Source organism: Lissotriton helveticus, chromosome 1_1, assembly GCF_964261635.1.
Source record: "Lissotriton helveticus chromosome 1_1, aLisHel1.1, whole genome shotgun sequence".
Taxonomy (NCBI): domain Eukaryota; kingdom Metazoa; phylum Chordata; class Amphibia; order Caudata; family Salamandridae; genus Lissotriton; species Lissotriton helveticus.
In genome coordinates, this window is record NC_136057.1 from 293,897,097 (window position 1) to 293,915,693 (window position 18,597).

Genomic DNA, 18,597 nt, shown 5'->3' on the forward strand with positions numbered 1-18,597 from the left:
CCAGGCTGCTGACCCCATAGTGGAATCCCAGGAGTTGTGTGATAGTATCTCGGCCTTCTTCCATTCAAAGATTGTGGATATTTATGACACCCTTGAATCTTTGAATCTTGGGCTGGGACTTCCTATTACTTCTGCTCCTCCTATAGTGGGGAGTCCGCCTGATGGACCTTCTCCTAGTCTCCTGTCCTTTCCCCTTCTTACTCCTGAGCTGATGACTCCGCTTCTTGATAACACCAAATCGGGCTTCCCTTTAGACCCCTCCCCGCTCAAGGTCGTGAAGGCCTGCCGGGAAGTGGTTATTCCCCCCCCTCATGAATGTCATGAACCGTGTGATTACGGAGGGAGTCTTTCCTTCTTCATGCGAGATGGCGGTTGTTAAACCTCTTTTAAAGAATTCCACCTTGGACCCAGGGGTTCTGAAAAACTTCGGCCCCATTTCACTTCTTCCTGCCCCTGCAAAGATGCTGGAATCTCACCTTAATCGGCACCTTAGCACTTTTCTTGATGATTCTGCCCTCCTGGATGTCTCCCAGCATGGCTTTAGGAGATCTCATAGCACCGAAACCGCCCTTACTGTAGTTGTTAATAACATCCGCTCCCAGGTCGATACGGGCCATACTACTTTCTTGGTCCTGCTAGACCTTACGGCGGCCTTTGATACCCTGTCCCCATCCATTCTGGTCGCTCGTCTCAGGGAGATAGGGGTCAGAGGTCCTGCACTGAGCCTTCTGGCTTCCTTTCTCAACAAAAGGGAACAGAAAGTGAAGTTGGGCCAGTTTCTATCTGCCCTTAAGCCTGTGCATTGTGGGGTCCCTCAGGGCTCCTCATTAAGCCCCACATTGTTTAACATCTATGTGGCCCCACTTGCCAGGGTAGTCAGATCTTTTGGGCTGGAGGAGCTGTTGTATGCTGATGACACCCAAATATCGGTTTCTCTCACGCAGCCCGTGAGGGACTCTGCCCTGAATTTCAGGAATTGTATGGAGACTGTGTCTCAGTGGATGATACAGAACTTCCTGAAGGTAAACGGGGTTAAAACTGAGGTGTTGATCTTTGGGGGCAATCAGGATATCTGGTCAAATGACTGGTGGCCGCCCTCACTTGGGGATTGCCCTCCTCCCCGCCAGTTTGCTAAGAACCTAGGGGTGCTAATGGACACTACGCTTTCCTTTGACCGTCAGGTCAGCAGGACCGTTTCCACCTGCTGTGGAATCATTAGGGTTCTTAGAAAGATTGCTCACTATCTCTCCCCCGATGCTCGGAAACAGGCCACTGTGGCCTTAGTTTCCTCAAGACTGGTCTACTGCAATGCCCTTTATGTGGGTATAAATAAGAGCCTTATTCATCGTTTGCAAATGGTCCAGAATGCGGCGGCGAAGATGGTCCTTGATCTCCTCAGACTCGCCTCGGCCTCGTCAGCCAGGAGAAGTCTACGTTGGCTCCCCATTTAGTCCAGGATCTCTTTTAAGATTCTTTGTCTTGCCCATAGGGCTTTTCATGGTACCGGCCCAGAGGTGATCAGGTCACTTGTTCACTCCTACACCCCTAGTCGAGCTCTTCGTTCTTCTAATAAAAATCTCCTTGAAGTTCCTAGGTTTGTAAGAGTGAGATGGGGAGGCCAAGCTTTTTCCTGTTGTACCCAGGCTATGGAACTCTGTCCCCCCTGAACTTTTAGGGCACCCTTCACTTGCTCTGTTTCGCAAAGCATTAAAAACCTGGCTCTTCTCTGAAGCATACCTGTAATAGCATACACCAGCGGATTACAGATTGAATGACCTGCTTGGCGCCTTGATGTCCTTGGGCTAAGTTGCGCGGTAAAAGACTCCCTTCATTCATTCATTCATTCTTTGAGAGTACAGCCCCCACACCATTCTCTGAAGCATCTGTCTGCACCAATAACTCCTGTGAGAAGTTGGGTGCCTTGAGGAAGGCACCGTGCACATGGCAGATTTCAGGGCATCAGAAACGTGTTGGTAGGCGTCCGTCCAGTTCACCTTCTTGGGAGTTAGCTCTGTCAAGGGGGCAACAGTGGTGCCATACCCCTTGACAAATCTTCTGTAATATCCGGTGAGGCCTAGAAAGGCTCTCACCTCTGTCTCGGTCATTCTGGGGTTCCCAAGCCACAATGGTGTCACTGTTAGGCTGTAGGGGCGACACCTGGCCGCTTCCTTCCTGGTTTTCTAAGTACACTACTGAACACTGCCCGATCTGGGACTTGCTTGCCTTGATCGGGAGGCCTGCCCTCTGCAGAGCCTTCAACACTTCCCAGAGGTGGTGCAGATGTTCATCACTAGTGGCACTGAACACTGTGATGACATCCAGGTAGGGGGCACTGAAATCCTCCAGTCCAGCGTAAACCCGGTTGACCAAGCTTTGAAAAATGGCAGGGGCATTCTTCAACCCAAAGGGCATCACCCGGAACTGGTAGTGCCCCTCTGGTGTTGAGAATGCTGACCTCTCCTTTTACCCATCAGTTAAGGCAATCTGCCAGTACCCAGACATTAAGTCAAACACACTGAAGTACTTGGCAGATCCCTACCGATCGATGAGCTTGTCAGCTCTGGGGATAGGGTTTGCATCAGTCCTGGTGACTGAATTGCGCCCTCGGTAGTCCACACAGAACAAGAGTTCTGGCGTGGCACCGGGTGCGGCAGTCTTTGGGACCAAGACCACTGGGCTGGCCCAAGTGCTGTTGAGGGCTCAATATTCCACAGAATAAACCATCGGCCGTTGTTGAACCATACATAGAAAAAAGTGGCTCCTCAGCTATTTAAAAAATAAATAAATATATATATATATATATATATTTTTTTGTATTTTAGCTGTTTTATAACGCGCTCTGTTACTACCAGAGTATCCTGGCGCGAAAGGAGAAAACAAGCAGGTGACCAGAAAAAACCAAAACATTTAAAATTAGTCTAATAAGCATATCTAAAAAGATGAGTTTTCAGTGCCTTCTTAAAAGGTACAAAATTCTGGATTGATCTCAAAAACGATGGCAGAGTGTTCCAAGCAGAAGCCGCAAGGACAGCAATTAACTGGCCTCCAAGGCGCACTCGCCGAAAGCGAGGTACGCTCAACAAATTATGATCAGCTGAACGTAGAGATCGAGTGGGGGCGTAGCGGCTAAATGTTTTCTCCAGATACGAAGGCCCAAGGTCATTGACTGCTTTAAATGCTAGTGTCAGGATTTTAAAAGTAATCCTTCATGATACTGGCAGCCAATGTAGTTCTTTCAGATGGATTCGTACACTCTCTCTACTGGGCACATTGCAGAGGAGTCTCGCCGTCGCGTTTTGAATGATCTGTAATCTGGCGACTAGAAAGGCTGGGGTTCCGCTAAGAAGAGAGTTGGCATAGTCGAGCCGTGATAGTATTAAAGGCCTCGCGACAGACTCTCTTGCCGAAGAGGGGAGATATGGAAAGAACTTTCTCATAGCCTTAAGAGACCCGAAGCACACCCCTGTAAGTTTCTTTATGTGTGCCTCGAACCTCAGATCCTCCCCAAACCATACTCCCAAGTTCTTTGCAGGGATGATAACTGAACTTGGCTGGGGAAAATCCGGAGGCCACAGGAGTTCTCTAAAACTAAAATTAGGCGAAAATTGGCCATACAACAAAATTTCTGTCTTATCTTCGTTACATTTCAGCTGTGCCGCTGCTAACCAGCTGAAAACCGAAGAAAGACCGGAACGAATAACCTCAGTGCCTAGTGCTGTGCCAGGCCATGGAAATAATAATTGCGTATCATCAGCGTACGCTATAATTTTGGTTCCCATTTGTTCAGCCATCACTATAAGCGGGGTAAGATAAATATTAAAAAGCAGGGGGCTCAATGTAGACCCCTGGGGTACCCCGGTTGTAAGAGGCTTGGCCGAGGAGGAAAATGGCGAGAGCCAAACCTGCTGGGACGTGTCGGACAGAAAAGATCTCACCCATTCCAGAGCTGAACCCACCACACCTATCTCAGCCAATCGAGTCAGAAGGAGAGAGTGCGGGACAGTGTCAAACGCGGCAGAGAGGTCCAATAAAATTAGAACCGCTCTGCCGCCACTGTCCAAACACTCCCTAATAGCCTCTGTGATCTCCACCAGAGCTGACTCCGTGCTATGTGCTGCACGAAAACCGGACTGAGCAGGGTGGAGAGCCTCAGAAGATTCAACAAAGGCATTCAACTGACGAAAAGCAAGTTTCTCTCCGATTTTCGCCATGGCTGGAAGCAGGGAAATTGGTCGATAATTGCCCGGCACAGCAGGATCAGCTCCCGTTTTTTTCAGCAAGGGAAGAAGCTTTGCCTGTTTCCATTCCTCTGGAACCTTAGATGTCTTAAAGGACAGGCCCATTATTTGCGAAACCTCCTTTGCCACTGATTCTGCCACTACAGCCAATACCCGGGCCGGGCAAGTATCACCGGGGGCGCCAGATCTCAAGGACTTAATCGCTACCAAAGTGTCTTCCACTGAGGGGGGGTAAATGTCTCCATCGTATGGGTGGGAGGCACTTTAGATCAAACATTATCAAAATCTATCTATCTATATATTCTTCTCACCGCTTTTTAGGTCTTGTAGCGTACTGCGCACATGCGCAGTCGAGCTTGCGAGATTTTATGTTCTTGAGTGGCTTTGACTAGTGGGCTTTAAGCCCCACCCCTCTTTCCCATTGGCCGGCGTCACCATTTAGGCTAAACGGTGGACGGCCATTGGGAAAGAGTACTTCGTGATGTACTCTTTTCTCTTCATAGTCTGACCCATTCAGACTGCCTGCCCCAACTTACTGCTGGTGTAAAAGGTTGCTTATCTTCTTTATGGGGCCAAACAGATGGCCCCATAAAGAAGATAATAAACCTTTTACGCCAGCAGGACGTCAGTCCGACGTTCCGTTCATTCTCCAGAGACCGGCGGGAAGGGATTACTGCTCCGCGGGCGGGGTGTGCAATTACAGGTAAGGAGTAGGCGGGAGGGCATTTCGGTGGGCTTTAACAGGGATATTGTTTAATTTTCACACAGTTTCATTTTGTAAACAGACAGCAAGAATGTGTGTTTGTAGACAGGATCATGTGCTCCCACTCTTACGCCAGAAGCTTGACAAGTTAGGGAACTCTTCTGTGTCGGACTCGAACAGTCGGGAGTAATTCAAGGAGGATTAGGTAATCTAGTGGAACATGCAAACTACAGTGTGTGATTGGAAGGGGGCATTGCGGTGGCCTATTTGTTTATTATGTAGTAATTGAGGAATTATGTATAGTGTTACATAAGCGCCTTGCATTTCAGTGGAGCAATTAGATTGACGGCAGAAATTTCAAGAGATGGTTCTGAGTACTCGGAATCGAACCGATTGTGAGACTAATCCTTTAACCTATATTCTTTCTTCTGATGGTTGTCTCTTTGAGGTAGGCTTTTAGTCACAGAAAAAAGTGATCATTTACTTTTTCAGGATTTTTCTGTGCTTGAAAGCTACTGCGCCTTTATCTCTTAATTAAAACAGTCCATGAGCAGCATTTAAAGCCGGCTTGCCAATCACCCCTTAAAACATCCTTCAAATCCTTTCTCGGGAGCCGCTGTTCGCCATTTAGCAGCTTCACAAAGACTATGTGTGCGCTAAACCTGCAGTACCCCGGTTATTTGATCCAGGCCGCCCTGCAAATCCGCGTCACCAATACCGCTCGCGACCCCCTTTTGTGTTCCCTGCCTTAACCCTTGAAGTTTCAGGCCTTTTTGGCTTCCCTTAGCATAGTCCGTGTTGGGATGCAACCCCAAACAATCCCTCATCCTTACATGCCTCTGTGTTATATCCGGGGTGATGCTAATTTTCACCCAGATACAATTTGTGTGGTATTACATATCTTAAGGATACTTCATTTCCTTTCTGCTTTTTTTGTGACTGCAAAATTCAACACTCAGTTTGACTTTGAAGCAAGGATAAGAACAAGGATGATGCTGGTGCGATTTAGAATAGCTCAAAAAAGTTTATTCTTGCTGGATCTATTAAGCAGTGTCCTCCGGTAATTTTACCAAGGGCGGTGCTAAAGGGACAAAACACGCACACCCACACAACCCCACACACACAACCCCACACACACAACCCCACACACAACCACATGCACAACCCACACACTATTCTCTACTACACACTCTCTACTACACACTCCCTACTCTACTACGCACTCCCTACTCTACTACGCACTCCCTACTCTACTACGCACTCCCTACTCTACTACGCACGTCCTACTCTACTACGCACGTCCTACTCTACTACGCACTCCCTACTCTACTACGCACTCCCTACTCTACTACGCACTCCCTACTCTACTACGCACTCCCTACTCTACTACGCACTCCCTACTCTACTACACACTCCCTACTCTACTACACACTCCCTACTACTCTCTACTCACTCTCTACTACGCACTCTCTACAACTCACTACTACTCTCTATTACTCACTCTACTACTCTCTACTCAGTCTCTACTACACACACTACTACTCTCTACTACTCACTCTCTACTCCTCTAATACTCTCTACTACTCTACTCTATTCACTCTTTACGTCTCACTCTCTACTACTCTCTACTACTCTCTACTACTCTCTACTACTCTCTACTACTCACACTCTAATAATCTAGTACTCTCTACTACTCTCAACTCTCTAGTATGCTCCACTACACTCTTTACTACTCTCTACTACTCACTCTCTACCACTCACTCTACTACTCACTCTACTACTCACTCTACTACTCACTCTACCACTCACTATCTACTAACTCTACAACTCTCTACTACTCTCTACTACTCACTCTCTACTACTCTCTCTACTACTCACTCTACACTACTTACTCTACTCCTCTACTGCTCACTCTCTACTGCTCACTCTCTACTACTCACTCTCTACTACTCTCTACTCTACTCACTCTACTAACCACTCTCTACTATCTACTACTCACTCTACTACTCGCTCTACTACTCTCCTCACACTCTACTACTCACTCTCTACTACTCGCTCTCTACTACTCGCTCTCTACTACTCACTCTCTACTACTCACTCTACTACTCACTCTCTACTACTCTACTCTCTACTCACTCTCTACTCCACATCTACTACTCATTCTATACTACTCTCTATTACTCACTCTCTACTACTCTACTACTCACTCTATACTACTCTCTAGTACTCTCTATTCACTCTCTACTAGTCACTCTCTACTACTACTCTGTACTCACTCTCTAATACTCTGTACTCACTCTCTACTACTCACTCTCTACTATCTACTACTCACTCTACTACCTACAACTCACTCTACTACTCTGTAGTATCTACTACTCTCTACTACTCTCTACTACACTCTATTACTCTCTAGTACTCTAGTACTCACTGACTACTACTCTAGTCTCTACTCAATCTCTACTACTTGCTCTACTACTCTCTATCTACTACTCAATCTCTACTACCCTCTACTACTCTCTAGTACTCTTTACTACTCTGCTACTCACTCTCTACTACTCTCTACTACTTGCTATCTCCTACACGCTCTCCTACTCACTCTATACTACTCTCTACTACTCACTCTCTACTACTGCCTACTACTCTCTACTACTCTACTCTATTAGTCTACTACTCACTCTACTCTCTACTGCTCACTCTCTACTGCTCACTCTCTACTGCTCACTCTCTACTGCTCACTCTCTACTGCTCACTCTCTACTGCTCACTCTCTACTGCTCACTCTCTACTGCTCACTCTCTACTGCTCACTCTCTACTGCTCACTCTCTACTACTCACTCTGCAAAAACAGCGTGACCTTACTCCAACCCTTTACTCTTTGCCTAAAGGCACTAGTGAAAAAACATTCAAAATGCAATAGGTCTCATCTTTATTACACTTAAAGCAATTCTGTTTGTAATCAGGTGGTTTTTTACCTTTACTTTTATTAGTGTTTTTCAAACTTTCATGAACATAACATGCATGTATATCTGCATATCTATATGAATTCCAATATTAATGCATGCATACATATACATATTATGTACATGAAAGTGTAAAAAACATTAATAAAAGCAAAGCTAAAAAGCTACCTACTCACAAACAGAATTGCTTAAACTTTATTAAAGACAAGACCTATTGCATTTTCAATGATTGTTAGCCTTTCTGTTGTTCCAGTGCCCGAGGTGACCTGACTCAATAGACATGTCTAATTCCCCTGACTGAGTGCTGGCTCTCTTTCTTGTAATGGACCTTGGAAAGGCTTACTAGATATTTCCAGTGATAGCGGAGGCAACGTTTTCCGAGCACCTCCAGCGATTTGGCAGCTTGCCACAAACCTTTTTTTCTGGATGGATATGTATATACTGTTTCCCACAAACTGTAAGTACAACAATTGATAGGCCGGTCATTTACCCAGAGGTAGACATTCATTACATGACAGAATTTGAATTAAGAATAATCTATATTAGAACATTGGAATGTTGGGAGCTCCATTGAAAACAATGGAGTGCTCCGGGCTTATAATGGCTGGTATAAGCCTGGAGCTCCAACATTCCAATGTTTTAGTTCACAGCTCTGGCTGTGAACAAAGGCTTCAGGGAACCTGAGGGGATTCCAATCCCCTCATGCTTCCAAAAGGCTTTGTTTTTTTTGTTAGAACATTCTGTCCTCTAGTGAATGTTCTAATAGCCTTATAGCCTTATAGCCCTTTGTAGATGGGATATACCGCTATTACAGTCCCTCTCCCTTGTTAAAGGCCCTCACCTTCGGCTCGGGGCCTTTAACGCTGGAGAGGGCCTTTAATAGCTGGTATAGCCCTCTACAACGGGCTATAAGGCTATAATAATAAACCTTACTCGGATAACCTCTCAGTGTGACAAAAATCCATGGATGACGTTTTCATTTTTTCATATGATTCAGTGAAATATCGCTGAATATTCTGTTCGCAATGGCTCACAAAATCAACTTCTGGACATCTGAGGTAAGGCACACAAAGACAACTTTATTAACTCTTTATACACTGAACCGACAGACATGAACAACCTCCTGAGAGACAGTAGTTCTCCTCCCAGAAGCCTGTGTGACAGTCTCACATATGGACAATTCCCAAGGATTAGGCAGAACTGTTAAAAACAAATCCTCTTTGCAGGAACATTCTGTTTTACAATCAAATAAAATGACGTTAAGAGGATACCTCCCAAGAAATTGCTAAGAACTCAGAAGATCCTGGTTGCCACAGAGAGAGTTGATGTTTGAAAAAAGAAAAGACGCAACCACACTACTTCTAGCTTTTAGAAAATCATAAACCAAAATAGGCATATTTTGTCCACTTTGAACCAATACAGGAACACCATAAATGGGGAAACTGCCCTCCCTGACAATTATAGCATTTCATTAAAAAAGTAATGCATTTCACCTTCTCTAATTTCAAAACCAAAAATGTTCTGTATGAAATCCTGTTACGAAGTTTACAAAAGCCTTGAACAGGTGCGGCTCCTCCGTAATGGCAGAGGCGCGTCGTCCCACTGCCAGCAGATGATAGATGAAATGATAATAAAACATTGTTATTATCGTTTTATTTATCTCTGAGTGTCTGTGCTTCTTACCTGGGAGTGACTGGACTGGGCCATGGCAGAGAGGAGGAGTGGTATGTGCACTTATAAGTGAGCATGTCAATTTGGCCGGCTGTCTTAAGCCGTACAAACTAACATGTACACTTACGTTTCTCCAACTCAGCTGTGTTGCACAGCCAGGTTGGAGAAATGCCACAGGCTCCAATGTACTGTCAGAGCGGCAAACGAGGCTTCTCAGACCAAATCCTGGTTCTGCTCTCATTGCATGAGAGCAACACCTGGATTGGAGGGGGAGCCTGTGCTTTCAGGCGCATCCACTTTCAGAGGATGAGAGGAGCAGGAGCAACGAGGCGGTCACATCGGGAGCGTGCGGCAGGTAAGTGATTTCAATTTATTTTGTATTTCCCTACCCCCTGCCCACCACCCTACCAGTTTTGATTAGCTGCAGCCACCACTGACATTGAACAGCACCGATCAAGGAAATGATCCAATGAAAGTTCACTCTAACCTTCTAGTTCAAACACCAGGTTAATTGAGTTAACTTACGCTTAGCGCTTCATAGGTTGCCTGCAGGTTAGTTTTCTTAGCTAGTCCTTTATCTGGTATTCCAATTGAAAAAAATGAGAGACTCTTTGCCATCTGTTGCAGGCAGTGAACATGTTTCTCTCTAACAATATTTTAGGGCATACCTTATGGATTCAGGGAGTTCAAATATGGGGTAAATAATTTCCATCTTTACTGGGTGTATAAAATGGGAATGTTGGGAGCAACAGTAAAGAGGACTCTTAGATAATATGGGTGAAGCACAGATGGAAAGGCATAGCAAACAAATTAGTATAGTGAAATGTTTAAAAAGGAGGAAATGTTGAGTGTAAAGGGACAAAGCAAATTAGGTTGCTATTGTGAGAGTGACAACAGAAAAGAAAAGGACAAGAGGACGGAGTAAATTGGATCAAACTAAGAAGATATAAGGAACGCTCTATAAATGTGTTAAGCAAATTCCAAAATAGATTTAAATTAGAAAAAAAGGAGCTTTACAAGCTCCCCTTTTTTCACACTGATCCCCGTTTTTGATGTTATCACTAATGACATACCATGATGGTTGGAAATATCAGTAAGCGGGTTGGTGAACAAGAATTCTCTTCTTCCTGCACGTTTTGTTGGAAAAGGGAGGATAATGGTTGGTGAGTGAAATGAGGTGGTGTGCTAATTGAAGCTCTTGTACTAGTAATTAGTGGCTTGTGTGTCTTCCTCCACGAGTATTTGCATGACCTGCCTGATGTAGCCTGTGCAGTTTGCTGAAACCTTTACAGGAAGTTGGGTTGGGTTGGAGTGCTAAGTTATCCATGGATTTTACAGACTCCACTGAGGTGCATGTTAAAAAATATTTCTCACACCTTTTACACTGGCTCCATCGTGCTGAGAAATTAAAATCCTTCATCTTACCAGAGAGCAGGAACAAAGCTACTTTGGAGTTCCTTCATGTTTGCTATTTCTGTTGGTAATTAACTTTTTTTTTTTTTTTGACCGGTTTCATTTTCAAAAATTTCAGATAGCACTTAAGACTCTCGCCTACCAGTCTGTGTCCAAGTAACAATTGTTTTGCCTAAAGTCATCCATATGCACACTTAGATCATTCACCAGTTACATGACAACCGCCTCGGTATATGGCTAAGCACCATTTCGACTCCCGCTATTCAGTGAGCATTGAGGATCCATGGAGGCCCCAATATGTTTTTACCGTCATCCCTTCGTACCAACACAGTTTAGAATGAGTAAGGCAAAGTTACATCGACGACCCTCTCCATCCCCATGTTTTAAACACATGAAACAGTACATCATTCAGCCTGCCTAACGCCTATGCTTCCCTTCCACTGCAAAGAACGTCTGTGGCTGCATGGCAGTTGTGGATAGCGATTAACTATTGAATAAGATAACCCTTGTTTTTTTATTGTGAACCATTTTAAGTCAGTCTGTCTTTATCTCAATTAATACTTTCATTTGGAAGAAAGAACGTCAATTCATTTGATCAATGTGCATTCTCTTATGTGGTTTAGCAATCTATTAATCTCAAGAGCTATTTTTTTTTTTAATCACCGGCCGACATTTAGGTACGATTCTCATTTGGCTCAAGGCTAGAAGTTGCATTATTTCCAAAGCCTTTAATGGAATATGAAGAGTTGCTTCCTTGGTTGAACTCCATTCTTATGATTTCGACCCACAGCGATCCCTTGTTTAAGAGCATGAAACTTCGTGCTCGGGTACGGAAGCAGACCTATCGGGTGGAACTTGAGACAGAAGAACCCACCCTGGATGACCTGAGCAAGAAGATATCCGAGTCTCTTCTGCCCTCCTTAGGCTACAGGTAAATCCTGCTGAAGCAACTGTTATTCACCGTCTAGCATCAATAAAGCTACCTTTTTCTTTACCTTAACTTTGAAATAATTAAAGCTAAAGTTTACTGCTTATGCATTTGTTTCTCGAAATGAACATTTTTTTCTTTTATAAATTCTTAATACTACCTTTATCCCTGCTTTCTCAGAACATCATATTCTGTTGATCTGACCTGCTGTCTTCATTTGTATGTGTACTTTTGCTGTGAATTGAGCGCTGGTGCATGGATAATCCTTCACCCCTCCCCCCCACCCCCGCCTCTCCACCCCCCAAAATCTACCTGAAACGTCTCTGTGAATATGTTCTGGAGAGAACAAAGGGTCCGATGTACAAAGATTTTTTGCAGTCAGAAATGGCCCGATTGGCAGAATCGGGCCATTTGAGACCGCAAAATGGCTTTTTCCAGTGTACAAAAGGCAAATTAAGCCTCTAACTTAACGATTTGCGTTTGCTACCAAATACCAATTCTGTATTTGGAAGGGGCGTCCCTTCCAAATACCAAATCTGAATGTATTATTTTGCAACAAATTCCAGTTGCAAAGCATTATTCTTTTACATACTACAAACTTGTAATGTTAACCCATTCCCAAATGGGAAGGAATCCTCTTAGGACCCCTTCCCTTTTGAGAATGTTAAGCTAAATATTTTTTAAGAGAAGGCAGGCAGTGGTCCCGCAAACTATTACCTACTCTAAAAAAAAAAAAAAAAAAAAAACAACAAAAAAAACCTTAAATCTTTCTTTTTTCTTTTTTGAAAAGCAACCTGTTTTCCTTTAAGGAAAATAGGCTGCATGTAAAAAGCTATCATAGACATAGTGAATCTCGAACAATGGTAAGGGTGGTGCTAGGTCTGTACTGGTGAGATGTTCATAACGTAGTTCAATTTGAACCTTATCGATTCGAACGCTCCTCTTCCTATGGCCCACCGTTAAGACCAAATCGTTCCAAAAATTGAGAATATTGATGGAAGGAGTGTCAAGTTCACAAAATAATCACCAATCCAATATTGCAGTCCGTATTCTTTATTTTGCAAGAAAATTTCAAAATCCAAGTTCCAGCAGAAAATGTTCAATACAATACACAGATTTTTTTTAATCAAGTTTAGATGCTTTAACACAAAACGAACAGCCAAAGCTCAAGAACAGCCTGCGCGTTTCGTCCTCCTTAGGACATCATCAGGGCTGTACAGTAATGAACAAAGAATCACAATTCAGTTCTTCGTGTATCAACACAGATACTGCTAATTCATTTTCTGTGGACAGTATTCTAGTCAAAATGATAATTACACTGTACAACCAATGTTTTGACTGGCAAAGATCATCCTACCTATATAACATTCTATCATGTACACCAATAATCCTGTATCCACCCAGCTAAGCCTATTTCACATTACATTCCAACATTGCAAACTTAAAACCAAAATAAACATACCTCATCAAAATATACAGCTTTTATATGCTGGTGCCGAATCCTACTTTATTTTAACAACAATATATTCTTCACCAGAATCCAATTAAAAACGGAGCCTGTGTGTAGAAATATGCTATCATTGTAGATTAAAAATAAAAGATAAGCAATCTGATACAGATGATCTATTTCCAGTTTGGTTATTCTTTTCAGATACTACCTTGCTTTAATTCTAACCGAGAACTCCTATTTATCGCTAAAAATTACGAATACAGTAATAAGGTTAAGTAACCTGATACCAGTCCCACACTTGTGCCTCAAATTCCATCCCCACTACTGAAAATATTCCAGTCCCCTATTTTGATTTAAAGACTTCCCAAGTCCTCATTTTGGGTTATAGGGCAAATAATAGTCCAATTTAAATCTTGATAATTCCTAATTCTGGCCCTGTGATTATTATCTCTAACTCTTTTTCCAATTGTAAATCTGCAACAATAAAATTAAAAACAAACCAAGTAAGCACTCACATCCGATCAGGGTTTCAAAAAGAGTAACAGCGTTCCCTTTGTAATATAATCAGACCCCTAGATCTAAGTCTCACCTTATTCTCCATACAAGTATACAAAATCCCAAGTTCCCTAGCCGCCGACAGCAGGTCCTGATAAATCTGCTGTGAGCTAGTTTGCCCCAATCCTTCCTTTTAAACTACCTACCACCAATCAAAATCATGTATATTCATTCCTTATTAACTACGGTCTGCTCCCTTAGCGGTCCGCTATTTCATTATCCAATCAGGAACATTCACCTCCTGAGCTTATCACATGTTCTACTTGGCCAATCATAAACTATGTTTCCTCTGAATATAATGTTCCCAATCAGGTCCACTACCTTCCTACTCGCTGTTCCGTTTCAAGCGGAAATACTATGTTGTCCAATAACAATTCGCAACCTCCTTATTTACTGTGTGAAACCGGACTTCCTGTGATACCCTTGACTCTGTATTCATATTTGTTGCCAATCCGCCGTCACATGTTCATAAAATTTAATCGTTTCTGGTGTTCATATCTGATTATTACCGAACAATCGCCACAGATTTGGCATGAATATTTCAAGGCCATATAGTCTAATCGGAAATACATCCTTTAACCAATCAAGATTCAACACCTCTCCGTTGAAGGGGAAAAATCAAACTTCCATTTATAATGATCGTTCACTTTAATATACGTGCAGTGTACCAATACTCCCAGCCTGCTATATAAAGCAGTGTGGTTTCAATGACTATCCGTTCGTATTTGACTCTATAATGAATTCCCAGAATTGCCGCTGATCGCCGCTGATTTACCCTAACTATATTGAGGCCTAATGGTCCCACCGGAAATACTTCCTTAGCCAATCAAAATAAAACACCTCTTAAGTTTGTGAGGAAAAACAACCAGACTTCCCTTCACAATAGCCCTTCATTTAGAATTCGTAATGTATACCGATCTGCCCAACTAACTGCATAAGCCAGTATGGTTCTCAATCGCAATATGTTCCTATTTGAGAGCCCGTATTATGCAATACTCTCTCTAAATCATGAATCTTAGACAGTGGTTTGCTCACTCCAGCAGGCCACCATCCTGTGATGGCTGCGATTCTAGCGGGTAGCAAATTACAACCTACCTAATATTCATGAGGTAAGTCAGTCTGTGACCCTCAAGGAATCCCCATCTTAAAATAAGCAGTTACATACATTAGGAATAGCGAATTCCTATTTGCGATTCGGAAATAACCGCATTAGGAAATTGCTAATTCTAATGTTAGTACATCTGGCCCAAAGTGTGTTAATCACTAATAAACAGTCTCCTGCTGCTGTTGTTAGGTGTGCTTAACAAATTTATCAGTACTGATTTTAGTAGCCTTGTAGAGATGATCAGCAGAGTGAACCTTGAAATGTGATTCTGTGACCGTAGGTTTTATAGAGCGATTCACTGACTGTGAATGAGCAAAATCCCAACTTGCATACTTATTTATATTCAGTACTTTGCATTATATTCATACGAGTTTTCCAGTTTGCCATCAAACGTTTCATGCCTTCGGATGCTATTCCTTGCTCCAGTCTTGTCTTAGTGACCGGAACTGGTTATGGCCTTGACCGACCCTAATGTTTCTACCATGGTATTGTGTGTAGCCCCCATTAAAATTATAATAAACAGATTTAATTGTGTAAGGAATAGTTAAGCTTAAAAAGAACTTGGGTGTATTTATAATAAAGGCTACAGTTTTGGTAACAGCTACCCTTGGGAATGAGGTGAGATGCAGGCCTCTCTTGGGGATAGTCCCATCAAACGAATAAATCATGGCTGCTGATGAGAAATCAAGGACTATGAGAATGAAAAGCAAACTTGCTATTGACAGTGAGTATTTAGAGGGAGAGAGGTATGCTATTCTGAGATTTATTGGTGCCCTGAATAGAATGTTTTAGTATTTGATTAGAAACTACATGGTTAAGTAGTTCTTTTGAGGTTGAGAGTTTAATATAAATGTAGCCGATCAATCCTGTAGTAGCTAAATCTTGTATTTGAATCCTGTATATAAATTGAAAAGTTGCTTTTAATATGTAAAGTTTAAACTCTTCTATAACACTTGTTTGTGAGTTGAAGCGAGGAAATCTAAATGGCTTGTGGTGATTAATTTAGACTGCACTCTATTATTCTTGAAATGTGTGCATTTTATTAACGCCCCTTTGAACTATTGTACCTTTAAAAGGTAAACCTAAAAGTTTTCGTCCTAACTCTACCTGAATGCTTGTTACAGGCTGAATTTAAGCACCCCCCAATTTTCAGACGTATGCTTTAAGGATAGATATCCCCTTTTGAAGATTGTGAGGCATACAAATGAATAATCATAGGATAATCCCTAAAACTCTGGAGAAATGGTGATTCTTAGATTGAAGTCTTCGGTGTTGAGGAACCTGCTTTTGGTATGCATCTGATTCTGTGGGGCAAGTAAAGTCCCGCTTTTCAAGACATTTGCATAGTGAGATCCACTTTTGAGTCTTTTTCCCAAGGATAAAGCTACTGCAAATAAATTGAGGACGATAGACAACTGGCAATGCTGCTCATTTACACTTTTTAATTTTAGGAAGTAAATATCGCTAACAGAACAATAAAATAATAAATCCTTCGGAATGGGGACGAGGAAGAAAAAGTTGGTTGGTAGAGATCAAGGGAGATTGTAGAAACATTTGTCAGGATGGAGTAATTACACTCAAGTTGTGCATGCAGCTTGCAGATACTCATCAGCTATCCACTCTCATGGCATCAGATGATCTTCCCAATTCTTAACAAATGCCAGGTTAATACTCTGTATCAACAAACAAATTTCCATTTAGTTCAATACAGTCCACCTAGGACCAATTGAACTTTTGTGATGTGTGATACATTTAGGTCTTATTGTTGTACCTGACTCTCTTGCATGGTTCCAGACCATAGCCCTTATACCCACCTGCGAAACATCCAACTTGTTGTCCAGCAAGTTCAACACGTCATTTACTTTGCCCCTGAACCGTGTAGTCTTTCACTCACTTCTTCACACCACTCATTGTAGTTTCCACATTTTCCACACTTTGTTGCAGTGTGGGTGCCAGCCCCTCATACTGTCCTACATTGCTTTCAGTTAATCTCTACAGCAGTAGTGGATTTGTTGACCTTCAATTTGGAGTCTAATTCTTTTATGTCCATTGTCCCAAGCAGTAACTGATGTATATCATCGGTCCTGAAGATCCCTTGACGTGGGAAAAGTCAGTTTTCAACTTTTTCTGGCTGTTCTCTGCTATCGCGTCCATTTTCTCATAAGTGGGAAGGTCTGTGATCCTCCCAATGATAGGAGCTCCTAGTCTTAAAGCCTCTTCCACCACCTTGCCCACTCCAGTAATCGCCTCAAGTTGGGGTTCTACCTATAGCCGCTGACCCCAGTTAAGCTACTGACAGAATCACTTCAGAGGATAGCCACATTAAGTCCTAATGATGATGGAGTCCAGATCTCTCTGTCTCTATCTCACCCTGTTGCTCTCCTGCTCTGCTTTGATTGGTAACTTGGTGCTCTGAGCCAGTGAGTAGAGTGTCTAACTTGCTTACCTTCAGGCTCTGCCCTCCGAAGAGGCCTACTTTTGAAAGCCTCTTTTTCTTTTTTCTTTTTTTTACAGACACACATTTGTTGTGCAAGCCAACTAAGGTCGACTTTAGAAAATCCCAACATTTACAGCAGAGATCCCTATCCAAGTGGGAGTCCTACTCGAAGGACTCTAGAGGTTCAGGAAGAAATGCATTCCTCCAAGAAAAGCCTCTTGTTTTGGCTTGCTTTCTCATAATGTTTTAAAGTTCACGTTCGATTTATTGTGAGAAAAAAATGCTACATAATTTATTATCTTGACAATCTTCTCTTTCAAGCCAAACATTTCTATTAATATTTGCCCAGAAATAGACTAAAGAGTATCCACTTATGTCCACATTTTCTGCCTGAAATGCTTTAAGTCCATCTGTTGTGTTTAGTTACTGGCAATATTTAACACTGTAAATATGAATTTGAGAAAATATTAACCAGTTATGTCGCTGTGGATGGAGACGGGAAAGTAGGCTACTTATAGTCAAGGAGGGGTTAACATGGCAGGGTTGAAAACCACTGCTTTATTGGGGATAAACACTGTGGGGAATTTTCAGTAGCTAATTTTGATTGTTTGGCTAAGCACTGTATCCTAGCACTTTTAACATGGTAATGATTACTCTTGTGTTTCTGTTTTCAAGCGCCGACACAGAGTTCGTTATTTCCTTGAATGGCAAAGATTCCTTAACTGACGAGAATGAAACCCTGAGCTCATGCGGCATAATTTCAGGAGATTTGGTGCATGTCCTGCTTCCGGAAACAGCTGCTGTGCTCCTGCAACCTCAGCAACCACCATTACCTTCCCCTCCACTTCAGAATGGACGAGGAGCACCCAGCGCCCCTGTATGTTGTGTCCAGGCTGATGGCTCAGTGGAAAACCAACCAATGGGGGTGTTACGCACCCGTGAGAGTTGTTGCTCTGACATCAGTATGGAGTCTTCGGTGAGTCCATCCTGCTAAAGAAATTCCTACTCGCACAGCTCTTTAACTAGCAGTATTTCATTCACACCTGCTTGTTCTCTGTGGGTTTCCCACTGTTTATTTCTCAGATGACTGCATTTAAGGTTGTAGTGGAATGTCGGAGTTTGTTTCTTTTACTGATGA

At 42.7% G+C, this 18,597-nt stretch overlaps 1 protein-coding gene across 1 annotated transcript in view; it reads left to right on the forward strand.

Moving 5' to 3' along the window:
- Positions 1–18,597, forward strand: part of FBXO7 (F-box protein 7) — a 136,765-nt gene that overhangs the window by 17,558 nt on the left and 100,610 nt on the right. The window contains exons 2-3 of the mRNA XM_078669386.1: positions 11,775–11,915; positions 18,135–18,435. Coding sequence (XP_078525512.1) covers positions 11,775–11,915; positions 18,135–18,435 — 442 coding nt within the window. The remainder of the gene's footprint in view (positions 1–11,774; positions 11,916–18,134; positions 18,436–18,597) is intronic.